Below are 19,770 nucleotides of genomic sequence, written 5' to 3'. Positions count from 1 at the left end.
ATTTTTTTTTATTTTTAAATTAAATTAAATTTAAATTAAAATTTATGATCTAAATTGAAAATAATTAAATTGAATTTTGTATGTGTAATTGAGCTTTAAGCCCAATAATTCCTCCTCAACTTGGACTGTTCACTTTCAGGTAGAAAACAAAGGTTGCAAATCCAGTTGGAGTTCAGCTTGATTAACATCATAGTTTGAACATTTATTATTTTAATGTTAAGCCCTTTTTTCAGTACTAATAGAAGGGACACAATCACCTTGGAATTTGTTAATAGAGCTTTTTTATTTTTAAGCGTGCCCAAAAGGGAAAGATCATATCAATTCAGATTTTTACAGAAGGGCCACCAAATAATCTATTTAGACACATAAATAGCGTATTTGAATATTTATTAGGCACAATTTTACTTTCCACCTATTCAGCCAATTGTTAAATTTATCACCCCTTAATCCCTAATTTGTGTGAGCCACCGACTGTGCATTTTCATGTTTTACTAATCATTTCAAGACCACACATCAGGAGTTGTTTACTCTCTGAAGAACACCCTTTGATAAGCAACAAATTTATAAATTTAACTCCTGATAGAAAACAAAACAACAATAGAATTCCAGGCTGATTATAACCCAAAACTATCCACATGAAGATCGCCAATTTCTGATTCCAATCTGCTGATCATAAATGAGCCATATCAAAAGATATAAAATCCTTTACAGAACCGTTATGGATTCAAACAATGTCAACATCTACCATCTCCTCCAGCCCTTCAACATCAACATTCTTGTTTTTGCCCTTGTACTGATAGTCAAGGCCAAAACATCTCAATGTCAGGTGGATGAAAATAAAACAGATGCATAGCAATTAGCCAAATCTTAAACATACTAGCATGAGATTTCAATTTCAGAAACAATGATATGACACATTTTGATAATATAGCTAGAACACTATCCACATACCCAAGTAATCTCTTGTGGGATTGTGAACTGAGCATGCAAGCCAGAATCTAATGCAATACTGATCAATAACTGAACCAACCTGTGAGTACGTACTCTGAGGGACTGGAAGAGGAAGAGGAAGCAAAAAAGGTAACCTTCTGACCCCATATGTAGTGGCCCCTTTATCAATCTCCACTGAAGCAGTTTCAACCACCTCAATATTCTCCTCCACTTCAATGTCGACTAATTCATCAACTGCATGAGCAGCCATGCTGGTTGATGGTGCCAAAAGGCCCGAGCCTGAACCCTTTAGCTGAGCAATCAATCAATTATGCAAACAGCTGAATATTTTCTTAATGAATTTCAACAGATGCAATGATGAATAGTGAAAGCACATCTCTTGCATTCCTCTCTCTCCCTCAATATTTCTTTCTCATGCCCAAACAGACACAGCATCAAAGTTTTAGAAGCTCCTCAAATATTTTATTTAATAACAGGTCCAAGCAAGCAAACATAATAATAGTCCCTATAAAAAGGAAAAAGTGGGTAAGCAAACTGAGAATCTACCAATCCCTAGGACTCAGTGGTGGTGCAGAATTAAATGGGCTCCAGAACAGCCAACTCTGTATCTGTTGACACCACAGTGCATTTTCAAACACTCTGTGTTGATAAAATTATAAGACATTTGAAATGTCACAAAACTTGTGCCTCCTGATACTCCTGGCTACAGCTCTCCCTTGTTGCACATTTTACTACATTTTTACATCATTCTTCAAATTACCAAGGCAATCTTATATTTTTAACTGTGAAGGCCCTCATGTCATGAACTCATAATGAAAGTATACATGCAAAATACAAAGAAAGCTTGATACCTGTACCACAAACTGATCAAAAGCAGCACCACCAGTTGATAACAAAATAAAATCTCCAACACAGGAAAAAAAGAGCATCAAAGGAAAAGAGGGGATTGGGGGGGAGATAACCTTATCTGCAGAAGGGATGCTTGCAGAAACACTCTTTCCTCTCTTTTGTTTACTTTCATTTCCAGTAGGATGATGAACATCATTCCCACTGTCTGCCATCTCAACTTCCTTGTTGATAATCAATTGCCCAGGGTGTTCACTTAATTGAGAAAGCTTCCCCCGTCTCATAGTCCCAGTATGATATCCTCCACCATTGGTTAAATTTGCTAAAATTGAAAAGATGTCAGCCATGGAATGGCATGGGCCATTTTGAAGCAGAAATTGTAAGTGATGACTAGGTATAATAAAACCAAGTATAATTGTAATGACCAATTATCGGCATGATGTAGAAAAATAATAGATTGAAGTAAAACTAAGATCACATAGACGAAGTCTTTCTAGTCATTCATAAGTATCACATTCATGCTATTTAGCTGTGGCCCTGTCTCTTACAGGCAATTTTTAGTGTCAAAGCCATTAACAGAGTAGTAGCAGCCAAAAGTACTTTTCAAGCTTAGCCTCTTATTACTTCTTAATAAGTGATTCTGTTTGGCATTTCCAGTTATTAAAAGGCGTACCAAGGTGCGAAATGCACTGGAGCCTTGCATGGAGCACACTTGAGTGAGGCGAGGCGCAAAATATATATATACTCAACTCAACTCAACTCAACTCAACTAAGCCTTTATTTTAAAAATTTGGGGTCGGCTATATGGATTCGCTTTCTCTACTCTAAACGATTTTGGGTTAAATCCTTAGAAATGTGTAATGCTTGTAGGTCATATTGTACTACTCTCCTCCAAGTCAATTTAGGTCTACCCTTTTTTTTCTTTCTATTCTCTAATCTAATGTGTTCTACTTGTCTAACTGAAGCCTTCGTATGTCTACGCTTCACATGACCAAACCACCTCAATCTCCCTTTTCTCAATTTATCCTCAATTGGCACCACTCCTATCTTTTCTTTAATTCTCTCATTACGGACTTTATCTAGTCTAGTATGGTCACTCATTCACTTTAACATTCTCATCTCTACAACTCTTATCTTAGACGCATACGACTACTTCAGTGCCCAACAATCACTACCATATAACATAGCCAGTCGTATGGCTGTGCGGTAAAATTTTCCTTTCAACTTATTGCAAATCTTGCGATCACATAAAACTCCCGTGGCACGTCTACACTTCAACCATTCGGCTTTAATTCTATGACTAACATCCTCCTCACATCCCCCATCTACTTGAAGGAATGAGTTGAGATATTTAAAGTTATTACTTTAAGACAGTACCACTCCATTCAAATTAACTCATTCCCTATCACCAGTTTAGCCTTCACTGAACTTGCAGTATATATATATATATATATATATATATATATATATATATATTACATTATTTATTTTTACTTTATTGCACCATAATTAAATTATATATACGAGTGACAATTATAATTAATATGCATTATATTAATTTAATTCCGCCTAAATAGTTTGTGCTTAGCCAGTTCCAAGCCCGGATAAAGGAAGAGGGTTGCGGTAGGTGACAACAAGCGTAAAAATTTCGTCACACCTCATGATATAGATTCAAATGATATAAACGTTGGGGCGTTCTCTACTTACGACGTGCTACATCAGAGCCTGGGTGTAGTGAAAAATATGCAAAGGTGTAGGGCATTCACCGAAAGCAACGCACCATGTCGGCGCTCGGGTTTGGTGTTAAATAAGTAAGGGTTCCCACATCATGGACAGGTGTAGGTAAAGAAGTTAGTCCATAGAACAGATAGTAGAACAGATAGTGGAACATAACACAAGATAGGCATAAAGAACAATAGAAGATGTCATAGAAGGAGATCAATTAGGAAGGAACAGGATAGGAGGAGAATCAGAGTTGATACTTGGAATGTTAGATCACTTACAGGAAAATTAATGGAGCTTGTGAATACCTTGAAAAGCAGAAAGGTAAATATTGCTTGCATTCAGGAGACTAAATAGGTAGAAGAGAAAAGCAAGGAAATGGGTAATTCAGGGTGCAAACTGTGATTTACCGGAAAGGAGAGAAATTTGAACAGAGTGGGCATAATCATAGACATGACATTGAAAAATGCTGTAATAGCTGTGAAAATAGTAGGAGATAGAATTATATTATTAAAGCTAGTACTAAAAGGAGAAACAATAAATGTAGTTAGTGCTTATGCCTCACAAATAGAACTAGAATAGTGAGAGTAAACAAAGGTTTTGGGAAGATATGGATGATCTAATGCAAAGCATACTGAATGAAGAGAATGTTTTCATCAGTGGAGATTTGAATGAACATGTAAGAAGTGACAGGCAAGGTTATGAGAATGTTCATGGAGGTTTTAATTTTGGCAGCTGAAATGAGAAAGGAAAAAGCATCCTAGATTTTGCTATGGCATACGACCTAATACTAACAAATACCTACTTTATAAAAAGAGAGTCACATTTAGTGACTTTCAAAAGTGGGCAACATAGAAGCAAATTGACTTCCTCTTAACCAGAAAGACAAATAGAGCCCTATGCAAGGATTGCAAAGTCATTCCGGGAGAAGCTTTAACAATTCAACATTGGTTAGTAGCCTTAGATGTCAAGTTTAGGAACAATTCAAGTAAGATTAGAAGAAATAGTATAGCTCGAACAAAGTGGTGAGAGTTCAAAGGACTAAAGCAAGTGAAATTTAAAAATGAGCTTTTCGAGTCCGAAGCATGAAAACTGGATGTGGAGGCCAATAGTATGTGGATACAGATGGCATCAAATATTAGAGAAGTAGCTAGAAAAGTACTTGGAGAGTCTAAAGGACATAAACCACCCTTAAAAGAGAGATGGTGGTGGAATGAAGAAGTACAAAAGGTAGTGAAGAGAAAGAGGGAATGGTATAAGAAATTACCTAAGTGTGATAATAATAAGGCATATGAACAGCACAAGATAGCAAAGAAAGAGGCAAAAAAGACAGTTAGTCAAGCAAGAGCGCAGGCCTTTGAAAAGTTATATAAAAAACTTGGAACTAAAGAAAGGGAGAAATATATTTATAAATTAGCAAGGAAGAGAGAAAAGAAATGTCAAAATCTCAATCAAGTTAGGTGTATTAAGGATAAAGAAGGAAAAGTGTTGGTGAAAGATAAGGACATTAAAGAAAGATGGAGAAATTATTTTGATGATCTCTTTAATAATAGCCAAAGTGGTAATAGCGTGAATATAGATTACAGAGCAATAGAAAAAAAAATATGAATTATACTTGAAAGATTAGATCTTTAGAAGTAAAGGAAGCACTTAAGAGAATGAAAGTGGGTAAAAAGCCGTGGATCCGATGGAATACCAATTGAAGTGTCGAAGTGTTTGGGAGATAAGGGAGTAGCATGGTTAACTAAATTGTTTAATAAGATTCTAAACTCAAAGAAAATTTCTGATAAATAGAGGAGTATTTTAGTACCTATTTTTAAAAATAAGGGAGACATATAGAATTGCTCAAACTATAGGGGAATTAAACTCATGAGCCGTACTATGAAATTGTGGGAGAGAGTTGTTGAACATCGATTACGTCATGACACTTATATCTCTCCCAATCAATTTAGTTTCATGCCCAATCGTTTAACTATGAAAGCGATCTTTCTCATTAGAAGCTTGATGAAGAAATATAGAGATGTGAAAAAAAATCTACACATGGTTTTTATCGATTTGGAGAAAGCTTATGATAGTGTTCCAATAGATGTCTTATGGAGAGTGTTAGAATAAAAGAGAGCATCTATTAAATACATACACGTGTTGAAAGATATGTATAAAGGAGCAACTACTATTATGCGCACAGTGGGAGGGGACACGAGATTTTCCTATCTCAGTTGGATTACACCAAAGTTCAGCTGTAAGCCCTTACCTTTTCACATTAGTTTTAGATGAATTGACAAAATATATACAAGAGAGTATCCCGTGGTGCATAATGTTTGCGGATGATATAATTCTGATAGATGAGACGCGAGAATGAGTCAATAGAAAGCTAGAACTTTGAAAAATTACTCTAGAGTCAAAGAGCTTTAAGTTAAGTACATCAAAGACAAAATACATGTATTGAAAGTTCAGTGAAAGCCGAACTGGTGATAGGGAAGGAGTTAGTTTAGATGGGGTGGTACTGCCCCAAAGTACTTACTTTAAATATCTCGGCTCAATCCTTCAAGTAGATGGGGGATGTGAGGAAGATGTTAGTCATAGGATTAAAGCCGAATGATTGTAGTGGAGAAGTGCCACAGGAGTTTTATGTGATCGCAAGATTCCCAATAAGTTGAAAGGAAAATTTTACCGTACAGCCATACGACCGGCTATGTTATATGGTAGTGAGTGTTGGGCACTGAAGGAGTCGTATATGTCTAAGATAAGAGTTGCAGAGATGATAATGTTAAGGTGGATGAGTGGCCATACTAAACTAGATCAAATCCGTAATGAGAGTATTAGAGAAAAGGTAGGAGTGGTACCAATTGAGGATAAATTGAGAGAAGGGAGATTGAGGTAGTTTAGTCATGTGAAGCGTAAACATATGGAGGCTCCAGTTAGACAAATAGAGCACATTAGGTTAGAGGATAGAAAGAAAAAGAAGGGGTAAACCTAAACTGACTTAGAGGAGAGTAGTACAACACGACCTAGAAGCATTACACATTTTTTGAGGATTCAACTCAAAATCATTTAGAGTGGAGAAAGTGGAGAAAGAGAATCCATATAGCCAACCCTAAATTTTTAGGATAAAGGCTTAGTTGAGTTGAGCATGCATTATATTAATTTGATTCTTAATCAAATATAATATTAAAATGATCATTTTAATTTTCTATTGCATTATAATTTCAATTTTTACTATATATTTAATTTAATAATACCTTACTAAACATAACTAAAAATTATTTAAATTGAATTCTATAAATTTATTATGAATAATTATGTAATCAATATAAAAATAATTTGCATGCAATATTTAATTTCTAAAAAATAAAATTAAAAATACATAAAAAAAAAAACTAAACAACAAGCCCATTAAAAACCGCCAGCACATGCACATATCATCTAAGCTATCAAACAGTTACATTAAAAGACATCCACCATCACTTCATTGAGAAGAGAAAGCCATATATGTCTCTTCTTTCCAATCGTTGTTGGTAGAGAAAAGACTATGTTATGTTCTCACACCCAAGATCTAGTTGTGGGCCTATTAATAGTGAAATCTTATTCAAAAGCTGAAACTTTTGCTTTACCACGATTCTTTCCTTAACCTATTGTTATTGAAAATGTGAGCTCGTTAAAAGAGAGCTCTAGCCTTAGACTCATTGGAGAAAAAAGAGTCTAAATCTCAAATTTAGTTGAAAAATAATTCTGCTTAATTTTACTAATTCAGGTGAACCCTTTTATATTACAAGTTTACATAAGATTTATTGGAATTTTACTAGAATTAGAAGTCTTAATAATAATAGCAATCCCTACATAAGAGGAATTACAATTCTGAAAATGAAATAATTCTTAATTAAAACAAGAATTAATATCTAATAATATAGGAAGTAAATCTTGAAATTCAACTAGCTTTGCCAAGGGTCCCACAATGCATCGATAATATCACTCCCCCCTGAAGAAAGAGCTTGTCCTCAAGCTCAACAGTAGGATAAGACTGTGAATCATTCATAGTCCATTTGCCCTGTTGCTTCCTTTGAATCATCCATCTCCAACCAAAACAATTTCTTACATTGATGCCCAGAGGAATATGGTTCATCACAATTATAGCCATAGTTATTAAGGCGAAAGGTGACACTAAGGCGATAGGGTCTCGCCTTACCTTTTTTGCGAGGCGAGAGGCAAGGCGACGCCTTTTTGAAGTGAGGCGAAAAAAATTTCTTACATTAATGCCCAGAGGAATATGGTTCATCACAATTATAGCCATAGTTATAAAGGCGAAAGGCGACACTAAGGCGATAGGGTCTCGTTTTGCCTTTTTTGTGAGGCAAGAGGCGAGACGACGCCTTTTTGAAGTGAAGCGCCCCGCCGTGACATAGCCTAAATTATATATATTTTTTAGCGCACGCACACACACACACACACACACACACACACACACACATATATTAGCATAATATACATACAAATTTAAAATCATTTTATTATTATTATTATTATTAATAACTACTAGAATAATATAATTTTCAAATCAGCTTAAAAATTACTTTGTCTTTATTATAATTGTTTTATGGAATTGTATTTATTATAATTACTGCCACTAATGACTCCACTAACATAGTAAAGTCAACTAATTACTCCATCAAGTACTCCAATTTATTGTCACCAGCCACCAATATAGTAAAGTCACCTAATTACTCCACCAATTACTTTCACTCCAATTTATTGCCATCAATTTACTGCCACCAACTTGCTATATTTCATTTTGTTTCTTCTTCTTCCTTGGATTTTCGCAAAATCGTGGTTATGCTTCTTCTTCTTCTTCTTCCTCCATCTACGCCTTCATTTTTTTTTTTAATTTTCACAGAAAACTACTGTTTCTTTGGCTGCTGTAGTGTGAAAATGAGAAAATGTAGGGTATTTTTCCTTTTAAACATAAACATAAAAATAAAATAAATAAATAAAAAAAGAGGTAATATGAGAGAGGCGACGCCTTTCTTGCCTGGCGCTTGGCGCCTCCTCGCTGTGGCGAGAGAGCCGCTCGCCTCTCTCATCCCAGGCGAGGCACTGCCCTACCTCACCTCGCCTGGTGCCTCGCCCAACGCCTTTTGGCGCCTTTAATAACACTGATTATAGCAAAACTTCTTTGCTCTTCACCTAGCCATCTCTGGATGGCTCAATCTTTTAATAAAGGAAGGCGAAACACTTCCTAAACCAGAATTCTGTAATGTGTTAATGGCCTGGTTTGCAGTAGCTTTGGTTATAGGTAGAATTGATAAAGTAGGTACTGTTCTTGTATTGGACCATAAATTTGTCCAATTTTCTTCTGGCTACTATTTTCTTTCAAAGGCTCTTGCCAGGTTCATAGTTGCCACCAAGCTTGGGGGATTTTGCATCTCTAATCAATCTAGATTGAATCTGTCAGGCCTACAGTAAACAAATCAACTTGTTGATTTACCTAAACTGTTGTTGCACAAGCTAGAAGGCTCTGGAACTAACGATGGTATTCTTCCATTGTCCCTGTTTGCTTCAGATTAGCCAATCTGCCTAAAGGATTGCTATTGAGTAGAGGGGCCCAAATCTTAAATTGCAATATTCTTTGAATGCATTCCGTGATAGTCGGGATTCTTGTTCTAATCTATAGAACCAGAGTTGTGCCTCCTTGTCATATGGAATACTACGAGGTTCACCTTATTTGTTTCTGACGTTCGTTAGTTTGAAAAAAATTGTTTACATCAGTGTAACCAAATCAACGGATCTTCGAATCCATCAAACATTGGAAAATCCAACTTTGTATACCTTGGTACTACCCCTGCCTTGAGTCTCGCTCTATTTTTCCATCAATTCTATTGTTGCTGCCTTCATAGTTGCTTGATCCGATCTTCCATCCTTGATTCAGCTTGCGCTACTCTTGCTTTAGTTAATGCATGTACTTCTTGGAATAGCGCCCTCAATTCTTCTCTCAGATCTGTATTGTCCATGATAGCCAGCTCTGATACCAATTTGTTATTTATCTCTCATCCAGGATTTAATCACGGGCCTATTAATAGTGAAATCTAATTCAAAAGCTAAAACTTTTGCTTTATCACGATTATTTCCTCAACCTGATGTTGTTGAAAACATGAGCTCGTTAAAAGGGAGCTCTAACTTTAGGCTGCTTAGAGAAGAGAGTCCAGATCTCAAATTTAGTTAAAAATAATTCTGCTTAAATTTATTAATTCAAGTGACTCCTTTTATAAGAGAGGTTTGCACAAAATTTATTGGAATTCTATTAGAATTAGAAGTCTTAATAATAATAGTGATCCCTGTATAAGAGGTATTACAATTCTGAAAAGGAAACAACTCTTAATTAAAACAAGAATTAATCTCCAATAATAATAGAAAGTACATCTCAAACGTTCAATCAGCTTTGCGAAGGGTCCCACAATACGTCCATAACACAACCAGATAAAATATATCAAACAAAAGAAATTGAAAAAAGAAAACTAATTTGTATTACTGATAATGACAACAGTACAAGAAGGATTAAAATCAAAACCAGAGATACTCTGCTAATTCAATTTTGTCAAGTAGTACAAACGAAATAACCAAATAACAATTCAAAATGACCACTATAAGCCCCCAAGAAAATTCTCGTGCAAAAGATAGTCGCCCACTGGAAACCCAGTAATTAAAACCACACCCAACCTACCCTTTATTCCCAACACTACTACTATTTATGCTCTTCCCTCTCAACTAACTCCAATTGGTATAGCTCACACATCACATGCTTCGACTCCCATTTCGTTATTCCCTCCCTTGAGTCTTCTAGAATTAATTTGGAAGGACCTTCGATTCGAGGCTACATCCATCTTCTCATTTTGGGTTCATTGCTACCTTGTTGCTATTGTTTCCTCCCAGCTGTCTACAAAGAAGTTGGCCTCACTAAGGCCTGGGGCACCCCAGTGAGGTCGCCTGCCTTCCTAGGTTTTAGGCAACGTTTCCCACACTCTGTACACCTCTCACCTCAGGGGCACCTTTAACTATGGGCATTTCTTGGCCATCGGTTCGATTCCAGGCCAGTTCCAGGCCATAACTTACAAATCACACCCTCCAACCAATTTAAATTAGAATCAAACTGGATTAGTCTATTTCCAACCCATTCCAGCTCCAAGCAGGTTCCGGTCCAATTCTAAAGTGGTTACAATTCTAGTTGGGTCCCAATTCAACACAATTAGACCCCGTTTTGGGTCCAGTTCTAGTTCAACCTTACTTTTTTTAAAATGTAATACAATGTCATTATTTGAGACATTAAGGGGTTAAATAAATTTTAACGAATGAATAATTTATTTGTAAATGATTAAAAATTTATAATACAAATATAAAATAATAAATTACAACACAAAAAATTACAAATAAAAAAAATTAACGACAAATATTGATTTAAAAATTTAATACAAAGAGTCAAAATATAATTGGACACAAATTAAATTATACAAAATTCAAAAAATTTATCAACATAAAATAAATAACATTATTACAAATTAAGGGAAAAAATAAATTAATATTTTTTAAAGGGGGGGGAGGGGGGGGGGGGGGAGGAGAGGGGGAAAGGGGAAGGGCTTGGACTTAATTACTTGAGAAATATGCCTTGTTAATCAAATCTCACACCGATCATTAAGTCCTCCCTCTATTGTTCGATATGCACACTTATTCTTTCTCTATTTCCTTAGTTTCATGAAAAATGCCTCAAGATTAAATACTGAAACTGAATTACAAAGCAACACTAGAGCCAATGTATGCTTCTTGTCCTGAATCCTCAAGAGAATGAATTGTAAAAATATCAAATTTTATGATTGGCTGGATTAGACTGGTTCATTCGAAATCAATGCTTCGTTTTGAGAGACCAATTCATTGAGTCTCTTTGTCTTTATTAGTTTTTGACATCCTTGATGAATTTCCAAACTTCAACATTTCTTTTGGACAAAAATAATATTGTAGGAAAAAAAAATTAAAAGGAATGAATATTGAAATGAAAAAATAATAGCAAATATAATATTCAAAAATTGACAATTTTAAACTTAGTTATGGAAAATAATAGAGATTAAATTTAAGAATTAATAGGAAAGTAGAGAATTGGAGAGTTGAGAAAAATTGTAAAAGTAATGTAAATTTTACTAGGGTTGGGGGTATTCGCAAGAAAAACATTTTTCATTTTCCCAAAATGCCCAAAAAAAGTAGTTGATCAACTGTTATAGAGGGCAAAATTGACATTTCACAAAAAAAAAGAATAAAAGAAAAAAAAAGTTATTGTCCAAACAGTCATAAATATGATCGTTTGGAAGCAAAAACAAAAGGAAGGAGAATGTAGCAGGAAGCACGCCATGTAGCAGTTCCTGCTCCTACCACATGGCAAACTCCTACAATTGTCACGTTTTTTAAATTGAAACGAAATTGGTCCAGAATTAGCAACTTGAACTACCAGTTCTAATTCAAGGGGCTCGAGAGGCCCCTAACTGGTCCCTTAGTTCTCAGTTCAAGGTCAATCTGGGTTGACGAACTGTTGGCCAAGTCTATTCCAAAGCTTAATTAGGATTAGGAGTGTTAAGAGTCAATACTGCACATAACCTATCAAATTTTCATTTAATAAATGATAGAGATTTTCTAAAATTTTTGAAATAGAAAGGAAATGATTGCTTTCACAAGTGTAATTGCTTAGGAAACCCAACCATGATTTCAACTTTTTTTTTTTTATTATTTTTAATGAGATAGAAACTCCCATTTATACATTGATGGATATTCTGTCAAGGGTTTTACGGAGTTGGGTATTTTGTTTCAAATAGAGTTAGAATGGTGAATAAGATACATATAGCAGAACTTAACTAGTTTGGGGTTAAGACTTGGTTATTGTTGTTGTTGGTGTTGTCCTTGTGTTCTTGTTCTACATCACTTAGTTTGGTGGGGGATTGGAAGTCATTGCCTCATCAAATAGAAAAAGTAGTTTTATAACCTTTCTACCAATGTTGCACACAAAAAGCCTACCTTTCTACCAATGTTGCACACAAAAAGCCTACCAACTCTATGTTAAGAAATGAGCACCAATATACTAATAAATATACAAATGTGCTATAAGTTTTCTCTCACTCTAGGCTAAGATAGTCTCTTAAGTGCTAGCTTGATGGTAGATTGAGGCGTGCATCAGTCAATTTAGTTGGTTAAGTTTGGTATGACAATCACCAAAACCAAAACAACCAAAATTATTGGAAAGAAAAATCAAACCCATTCAATTCAGTTTATCAGTTTTCTCAACACTAAAACAATTAATGAATTGCAAGAATATTGTTGGTTTTCACCAACATATCAATAACAATCCCCCATTAAATGTTGAAAACTCATTTTATCACCTTTGAATATTCAAAAAAAAAAAAAGAAAAAAGAAAAAAATGCATATTGAAAAACTATCCAAATAAGAAAAATAATTAGTAAATCACAAACGACTACTCAAAAGAACACTTGAACCACAAGCAAATACAACAGAGCTATACACATAGAGAACAAATTAAGAAAATTTTGGAATAAAATTTAGAGACTAATTAGTTAACAGACTTGCACTGAGAGCAACAAAGACTACAAGGGCGGGGAGACAAAGGAGACAGTGGCGAGATGCAGTAAGTCAGTGGCAAAGGCGAAGGATGGTTAAGAGTCCATCTATGTAATTGAGAGAGCAAAGGTAGACAAAGTAATCACAAGTTATCTCAGTTTACAGGAGCTTGGCATAAGCAACCCCAGTGAGAGGGAGTGTGTGATAAAGACTAGAGAGAGAGGCTGGTCCATGATAGAGGGAGGCAAGGAGGAAACGAGGGGCCGGTCAACTGGGGGCCACACTAGAACAATCATCTTTGACTATGGTCCATAAGTGACAAAGGATCAAAAAGTGAGGAGTAAGCAAGGTGACAGCAGATATGAGAACAAAAGAGATAATTAGGGTGTATAATTTTATTTGGTTAACTGAAAACCACCACATTTCTAAGATACAATGTTATATAATTTATATTTAGTTTAGTTCAATTTGGTTTATCAATTTTCTCAGTATTAAGACCAAACCAAACTGATATAACCTAATATTCTATAAAATAGAACTGAGTTGAACTGATCAACTACAAACCCAAAACAAATTTGTCAGTTTAGCTTGGTTTTTTTTATTTAAACCAAATTAAGGACGCCCATAAGTAGGGCAAATAGCATAGGTGTGAAAGGCACGCCTAAGTAGGCAAATAGCATAATTATGAAAGGCGCACCTGAGGCAAGAGGTGCACTGGGCGGGAAGGATTTAGCTCAAACCTGCAAAGGCAGGCGACCTCACTAAGACGCACCTAGATGCAGCTAGGCATGCCCCAGCAAGGTCAACTTCATTGCAGAAATTTATTGAAAAAAAGAAAAAAAAAAAAAAAAAAAAAAAGAAGAAGAAGAAGAAGAAGAGACATCACACACTAGATTTATTTTCTCTCTGCTAAAATTGGATGACAGTTGGCATGTGACTTGTATACTTTTCTCCACCGCCTTTTATTAGATGGCAGCTGGCATGTAGTTTATTCAAACTCAAGATAATGGGCTAATGTTTAAATGGGATAGTAGTTATTAGTGCTTTCGTTATATATTTTTAATTTTTTATAAATTAAATATTAAATATTAAATATAAATTATTTTATATTGAAAACATAATTATTCATAACAAGTTTGAGGAATTTCATTTAAATAATTTTAATTTATGTAGTAATGTATTATTAAATTAAATATAAAGTAAAAATTAAATTATAATACAATAGAAAATTAAAATTATCACTTCAATAATATATTTGATTGAAAAAAAATTAATATAATGCATTTTAATGATAATTTTCACTCACATATGTAATTTAATTGACAATAGTAATGGTGCAATAAAATAAGAATAAGTAATAAAATAAATAATATATTAAATATATTTTTATAAGCAATTAATATTATATAAATTAAATTTATAGTACCTATATAATTTATTTTCATAATTTTTTTATTTTCGCGCCTCAGCTCACTTAGGCACATGCCTTGTGCCTAGGCTTCAAGAAGGTAGGACCCTAAGCGCCTTGTTGTGCCTTGAGCCTTTAATAAATACGTCAAATAGCGATGAAGCTTATTTACCATCTATGAATTTTTTAGGGTGCTTGTGTAATCATATAGCTAGCTTCTCAACCTTGATTTAATTTATAGCAAACAAAGAAAACATAAAATCTCGAGACGGATCAAATGTTGAACATTCCAAAATTCAAGAAGCATGTCCATGAATTATCACCTTTTGTCGTTTCATCTGTAGTATCACGTTTAACATGCAGACCTTTCTTGCCAGGAGAATAATTATTCAGCACCTCATTCTGTGGGATGACAGGAAGATAACCAGGAGCATCTCCATCACTGACAATATTGATGCTTGAATCCTCTTCATTTGCTCCAGTTGTAATAGTGCCAGAGCCAAGGTGATCTCCCTGCCTCTGAAGTCGAACTTGTGACCTATGCATTTCCATGAGTAAACCAAATTATGAAAAATACACAACACCAACATGCCGTTACATTGAAGAAACTGACAAAGGCAAAAGTGATCAAAACAGACAAAATATATACAAGGAAATAGTGAAATATTACAATAAGAGCTTACCTTTTCAAATCCTCTTGAACATGAACATAATGCTTATGTGCTTTGACAAACTTCTTGATTTTTGAAATGGTTCTGAAATTTTCAATAAAAAAGAGTGAAGAAGTTAAAGAACAAAAAAGCCTCACATCAGCGGAGAATAATAAACAGATTACATACTTATAGAGAAAAAGTGAAAATTATGTTAGCACATTCATGGCTACCTTTTACACTCCTCTTTTTCTTTGGACAATTGACAATCAAGCTCCTGAATTCTGGAAGTTAGAATATCTGCTTCTTCAACTTTCTCTTCTAGTAAGGTCTTCAAAATACAAGCATCAAACAACAAAATGTATTCCTTGGTTTCACATGAAAACAAAAGGAACTAACACCAAAGGTAAAGATAAAATAACACAAGTATATACACCCCAAAACCATTTGCAACAAAAGGTGGCATGACAAAAAATTCAAGGAAGATATAGAATCATATAACCTAATAATTTCAATATAAATAACTAATTGGTAGGTTAAAGAAATATAAAACAACAAAACAAACTTAAGGAAAAAAGAACTGCACTGAGTCATAACCAAAAATAATAACTAATTAGACTGACCTTTAATTGAGAATTTTGTTGATCAAGCATGTCAATCTCTAACTGTACTTCTCTTTGCTGCACATTTCCCAAAAAATAATAAAAATAATAAAAATAATATAATAACTGACGAATAGAAGGCATGTAAACATTAAGAATCAAACACACCACTCTTCTAACCTTCACCTTAAGAACAATTCTAGAATCACTTGATGCACTTTTTCTTCTTTTAACTTGATCTTCTGCCGCATCTGAGCTTTTCAGACTTCCAGATAAATCACTTTGACCACCAAAATGCCGTTTTTTCCTGTGTTTTCTGTCACTGTAAAAGAAAAGAACTGTTATTTTAGAACCCAAATGTGCATAAACATGGAGATGAAAATAAAACAAAAAGAGAAATCAACATCTACATATTACAATTAGACAATAAATGCTAACTGAATTGCCAAATTTGCTTCAAAAAACACCCGAAACTTTTTATTCTCAAACTTCTTTTCCACAATCAAAACTCAATCAACTTGCCAACTTACCAATCACATCATGTTTCCAGAGTTGACCCCTAAAAGTGAGTCAAAAAAGAATTCTTTACCATGCACACAACCTAATGAGACAATTTTAACACACAACCAAGCCTATATGATGGAGAAGGCTCCAAGACAAGTTGTTTTCAGCATCAGATAGTTTTGATAAAATATTTGGCATTGATAGTTTTGATAAAATAGTTGGCATTACTTGTCAAGCCTACCAAGGGTTTCCTTTGAAACTTTATTTTTATAATTGTTAATGTGCCCATAAGAGAATGTCTCGACCATAGTCCAGAGAGATATGCATAGTTCAGCATCGAACTGGTCAGCTTCTAAAATGCTTGGAAAGATTGGCATAGTAATGAAAATAATTGCAAGTTCTATTGCAGAAAATATAACTCTCACAAACGTCTTAACCAGAGATGTAGAAACACCCAAGCCTGGCCACAGTTCATGAACCACCAGGAACCAATGGTTCTGGTTCATGGATGAGGAGAACCAGGATTGGATTAATAAGTCCGGTTTGGGCCAGGTTACAATTCGGTAAAAATAATAATAGTAATAATAATTAAAAATTTATTTAATTTGAAATTTTTTTGAGCATGCAGAAGAAATTAAACAATAACTTAAATTTTTAATAAAAAAATTAAGGGCAAAACCTTAAATTTTTTTAACAACAAATAAAGAGTTTGGACATATTTCCTTTAATTATGTCACAATTATAATTAATAAAAAATGATTTCCCTAAAGAGTTCAGTCAATTTCTTTAATTATGGTAATTTCTTTTTTACTTTTAAACAAAACTCTGGATAGGAACCGGACTGGACAGCGGGTTCTGGTCCAGTTCATGGGAAATGCAAACAAGGAAAGGTAGGTACCAGAAAGGGGTTAAAAAACAAAGCAATAGCACGACCAATATAGGCACAACACAAACGTCTTGGGAAAGGAAATAACCAAAGAACCTCAAATAAATTGGCACCATCAAAAGATGGAATCATATCAACATACCTATTTTTCTCAAGGGACCTGGAAGGGCTAGGTCCTGAAAAAATAAAGAGAACAAAAGGTGTAAAATTAAAGAACAATTTAAGTTCACAACAAAATTAAACTGAACCTTAAAATTGATTCTACCTATCCACGAAAATTTGTGTTAATGCATCCAAAATTTAAAGAGATGAAAAGTACATATAACCAAGGAGGTCAAGATATCAAGTCAAAACTCAGCTTAACCATAGCCACGAAATGATAACAAAGAAAGCGTTTACAGTAAAATATGAGGCTAAGTTATAAGGATGCAATTCTGACCACGATATGTGTGCCAGCCTCTTGTATTTCTTCCTGGAGAATATCTACACTCAGGAGAAAGCCTCTTGTGAAGCTTATCCCTCAAGTCACCACCTCGATGGTCCCACTTACCTGCATTAAGAAAGAAAGGAATTTCCAGTACAGCAGATTGGTCATTGTCTTTCTATCTTCCTATAGCTGTAAGCATAGAACCCATAAATGGTAATGAGGCTAAGCTTACCATCACATGGAACAACAAGAGTAACACAACAATGAACAGTAACATTGTCTTCTTGCCAATTCCAAAGGGGCCATGAAACTATCCCCTCATGTAATAAACAGAAACCTCAGGATATAACACTGGGAGAACCATTCGAATATGAAAGTAGAATGGAATAAGAATAGTTGAATACTCCATCTTCTTGATGATCAATAAGAAAGGCAATACAATCGTATACTAAAGATTTTTCCTCGAGCCATATTGAGAAAGAATATGCAAAATTAATTGGTCTCTTCAGGAAATAACTCCCAAAAAAACAGCATAATTCCTTCATTTAAAAAAATCCTCCACAATGTCATTCAAGGAGAAGTGACAAATAATGTGGACACATGCCCTCCATCAGGATATATCGTTGAATATACTAGAGATAACATTTGACGATTTCACCAAACCTGCCCGTGATCTCAATATCATGAAAGAACATAACTCCATGAAAGCTACTACTGATCCTTCATCTAATAGTTGCAGTTTAGCAGGTATGGTAAGATAAATGAGGATAAAGATCACCATGATAAATACCAAAACCAGCATTTTCAAAAATATTAACCCTGTGAACTGACATCTTCATTCATAAATTAGAAAGCCACACTGCTGAATAGTTCAACTCATATCTCCAGAAAGCATTTCGATTGCATCTCAAGTCACTACACCAATAAATCCATGAATCTCCTCACATACATTTCACGAGTCACATGTATCTGGACATTTCACTATGACTTGTGCAAAATAATTTGACAAAAGCAAGCACATATCATAAAGGTTGCTCATCCAAATAAAATTTCAGATAAAAGAAAACAGACAAACAAACAAGACTTCGTAAAAAAAAAATTAATAAAAAAAAAAAGAGAAACAGCAATATCAGAGTTTTGTTTCATCAAATGCTTTGACAATATACAGAAAGAAGTAATCTTCATTCAAAACTACCATGATGATCAAGATTCCTATAAACAATTAAAAAAAAATGAAAGACCAACGAAACATTTGGTGTGGAACTATATTTCAGACATGTTTTGCACAAAGTTAACAAGAAATGTAAAAATCTCAGTCAACAAAAGCCAACAAGAATAGTCCATTGCATACATAAAATCACAAAAATTAGTAAGTGCCCAAAACCACATTAATTGCGACAATCATTTCTCACCTTCAAAACTCATAAAAATCTATAAATCATGGGAATGGATTTTGAAAATAAAAACAACTGAAGCAGAAAGATTAAAATCCAAACAAAACTCAAACGTGAAATTGCAGAGGTATAAAAATGCGTTCATTTCCAATTACAATTAACACCCAATAACAAGAAAGGCAGAGGACATATCAAGTATTAAGAATTTCCATTAAAAAAAATTATCAAGGAAGGAGATAAATTACCATTATAAGAACCCAAAAATTGTCGAAGCTCAGCACTTCCATGGGCGAAGGAGCAATTCTGGCGCGAACAATGACCCTTTTGATACAATACACATAACTTCGTTTTAAAGAGCTTCCGTTCGACCATTTTCTAAAACCCGAATAAAAACACAACAAAATGGATCTTCCAAGAGGTAGCGAAGCGAAACTATGAATAAGAATAGGATGAGAAACCAATCCCCAATTCGTGGCTTTATCCAAACACAAAAAAGAAAAGATTCCAGCACGTTAAAAGTAGTTGTAGATTGTGAGTTGAACAAAGCAGAAAGGGAAAGAAAAGCAGAAAATACCTCTATAATAATAGGAATGCGTTGAGAATGGTTAAGAACAAGTGGGTCGTCGAGAGAGGAGAAAAGAAACGCCTGGTTATATTGCTAAACCCCATCAGCAAGCCTTCAGAAGTCTTTGGTTTCTGGATCATTCACCGGGAAACATGATTAGCACTTTCTTGATTCTGCGGATGAAAGTAAAATAAAAATATGTATATATTTGGTT

The 19,770-nt window shown here is 34.4% G+C and overlaps 1 protein-coding gene across 6 annotated transcripts; it reads right to left on the bottom strand.

Moving 5' to 3' along the window:
* Positions 1-544: 544 nt before the first annotated feature.
* LOC110654500 (zinc finger CCCH domain-containing protein 13) lies at positions 545-19,758 on the bottom strand. Of its 6 annotated transcripts, none has more exons than XM_021810515.2 (12): positions 19,566-19,758; positions 19,237-19,466; positions 17,613-17,720; positions 17,313-17,346; positions 15,961-16,102; positions 15,802-15,858; positions 15,412-15,509; positions 15,212-15,283; positions 14,852-15,066; positions 1,803-2,119; positions 1,031-1,243; positions 545-793 (listed from the first exon to the last, which is right to left on the bottom strand). In XM_021810515.2, the coding sequence occupies exons 2-12, from the start codon at positions 19,361-19,363 to the stop codon at positions 725-727; spliced, it is 1,452 nt and encodes a 483-aa protein (XP_021666207.2). In that variant the 5' UTR covers positions 19,364-19,466; positions 19,566-19,758; the 3' UTR covers positions 545-724. The 6 variants fall into 6 exon arrangements, with proteins under 6 accessions (XP_021666207.2, XP_021666206.2, XP_021666209.2 ...); XM_021810514.2 differs by having other exon boundaries at positions 17,610-17,720; positions 19,566-19,757; XM_021810517.2 differs by having other exon boundaries at positions 1,045-1,243; positions 17,610-17,720; positions 19,566-19,757.
* Between the last annotated feature and the right edge of the window lie 12 nt (positions 19,759-19,770).

This window comes from Hevea brasiliensis, chromosome 10 (assembly GCF_030052815.1).
Source record: "Hevea brasiliensis isolate MT/VB/25A 57/8 chromosome 10, ASM3005281v1, whole genome shotgun sequence".
Taxonomy (NCBI): Eukaryota; Viridiplantae; Streptophyta; class Magnoliopsida; order Malpighiales; family Euphorbiaceae; genus Hevea; species Hevea brasiliensis.
Note: the sequence above shows the minus strand (reverse complement) of the source record. Positions and strands in the feature narration are given on the sequence as shown.

Excerpts from the sequence above, each read along its gene's own strand:
- LOC110654500 (XM_021810514.2), bottom strand. The coding sequence starts at position 19,363 with ATGGTCGAACGGAAGCTCTTTAAAACGAAGTTATGTGTATTGTATCAA. Across the intron at positions 15,284-15,411 it reads GAAAAAGAGGAGTGTAAAAG|AACCATTTCAAAAATCAAGA; the intron begins GTAGCCATGAAT and ends TGAAAATTTCAG. Across the intron at positions 2,120-14,851 it reads TACAGATGAAACGACAAAAG|CAAATTTAACCAATGGTGGA; the intron begins GTGATAATTCAT and ends TTTCAATTTTAG.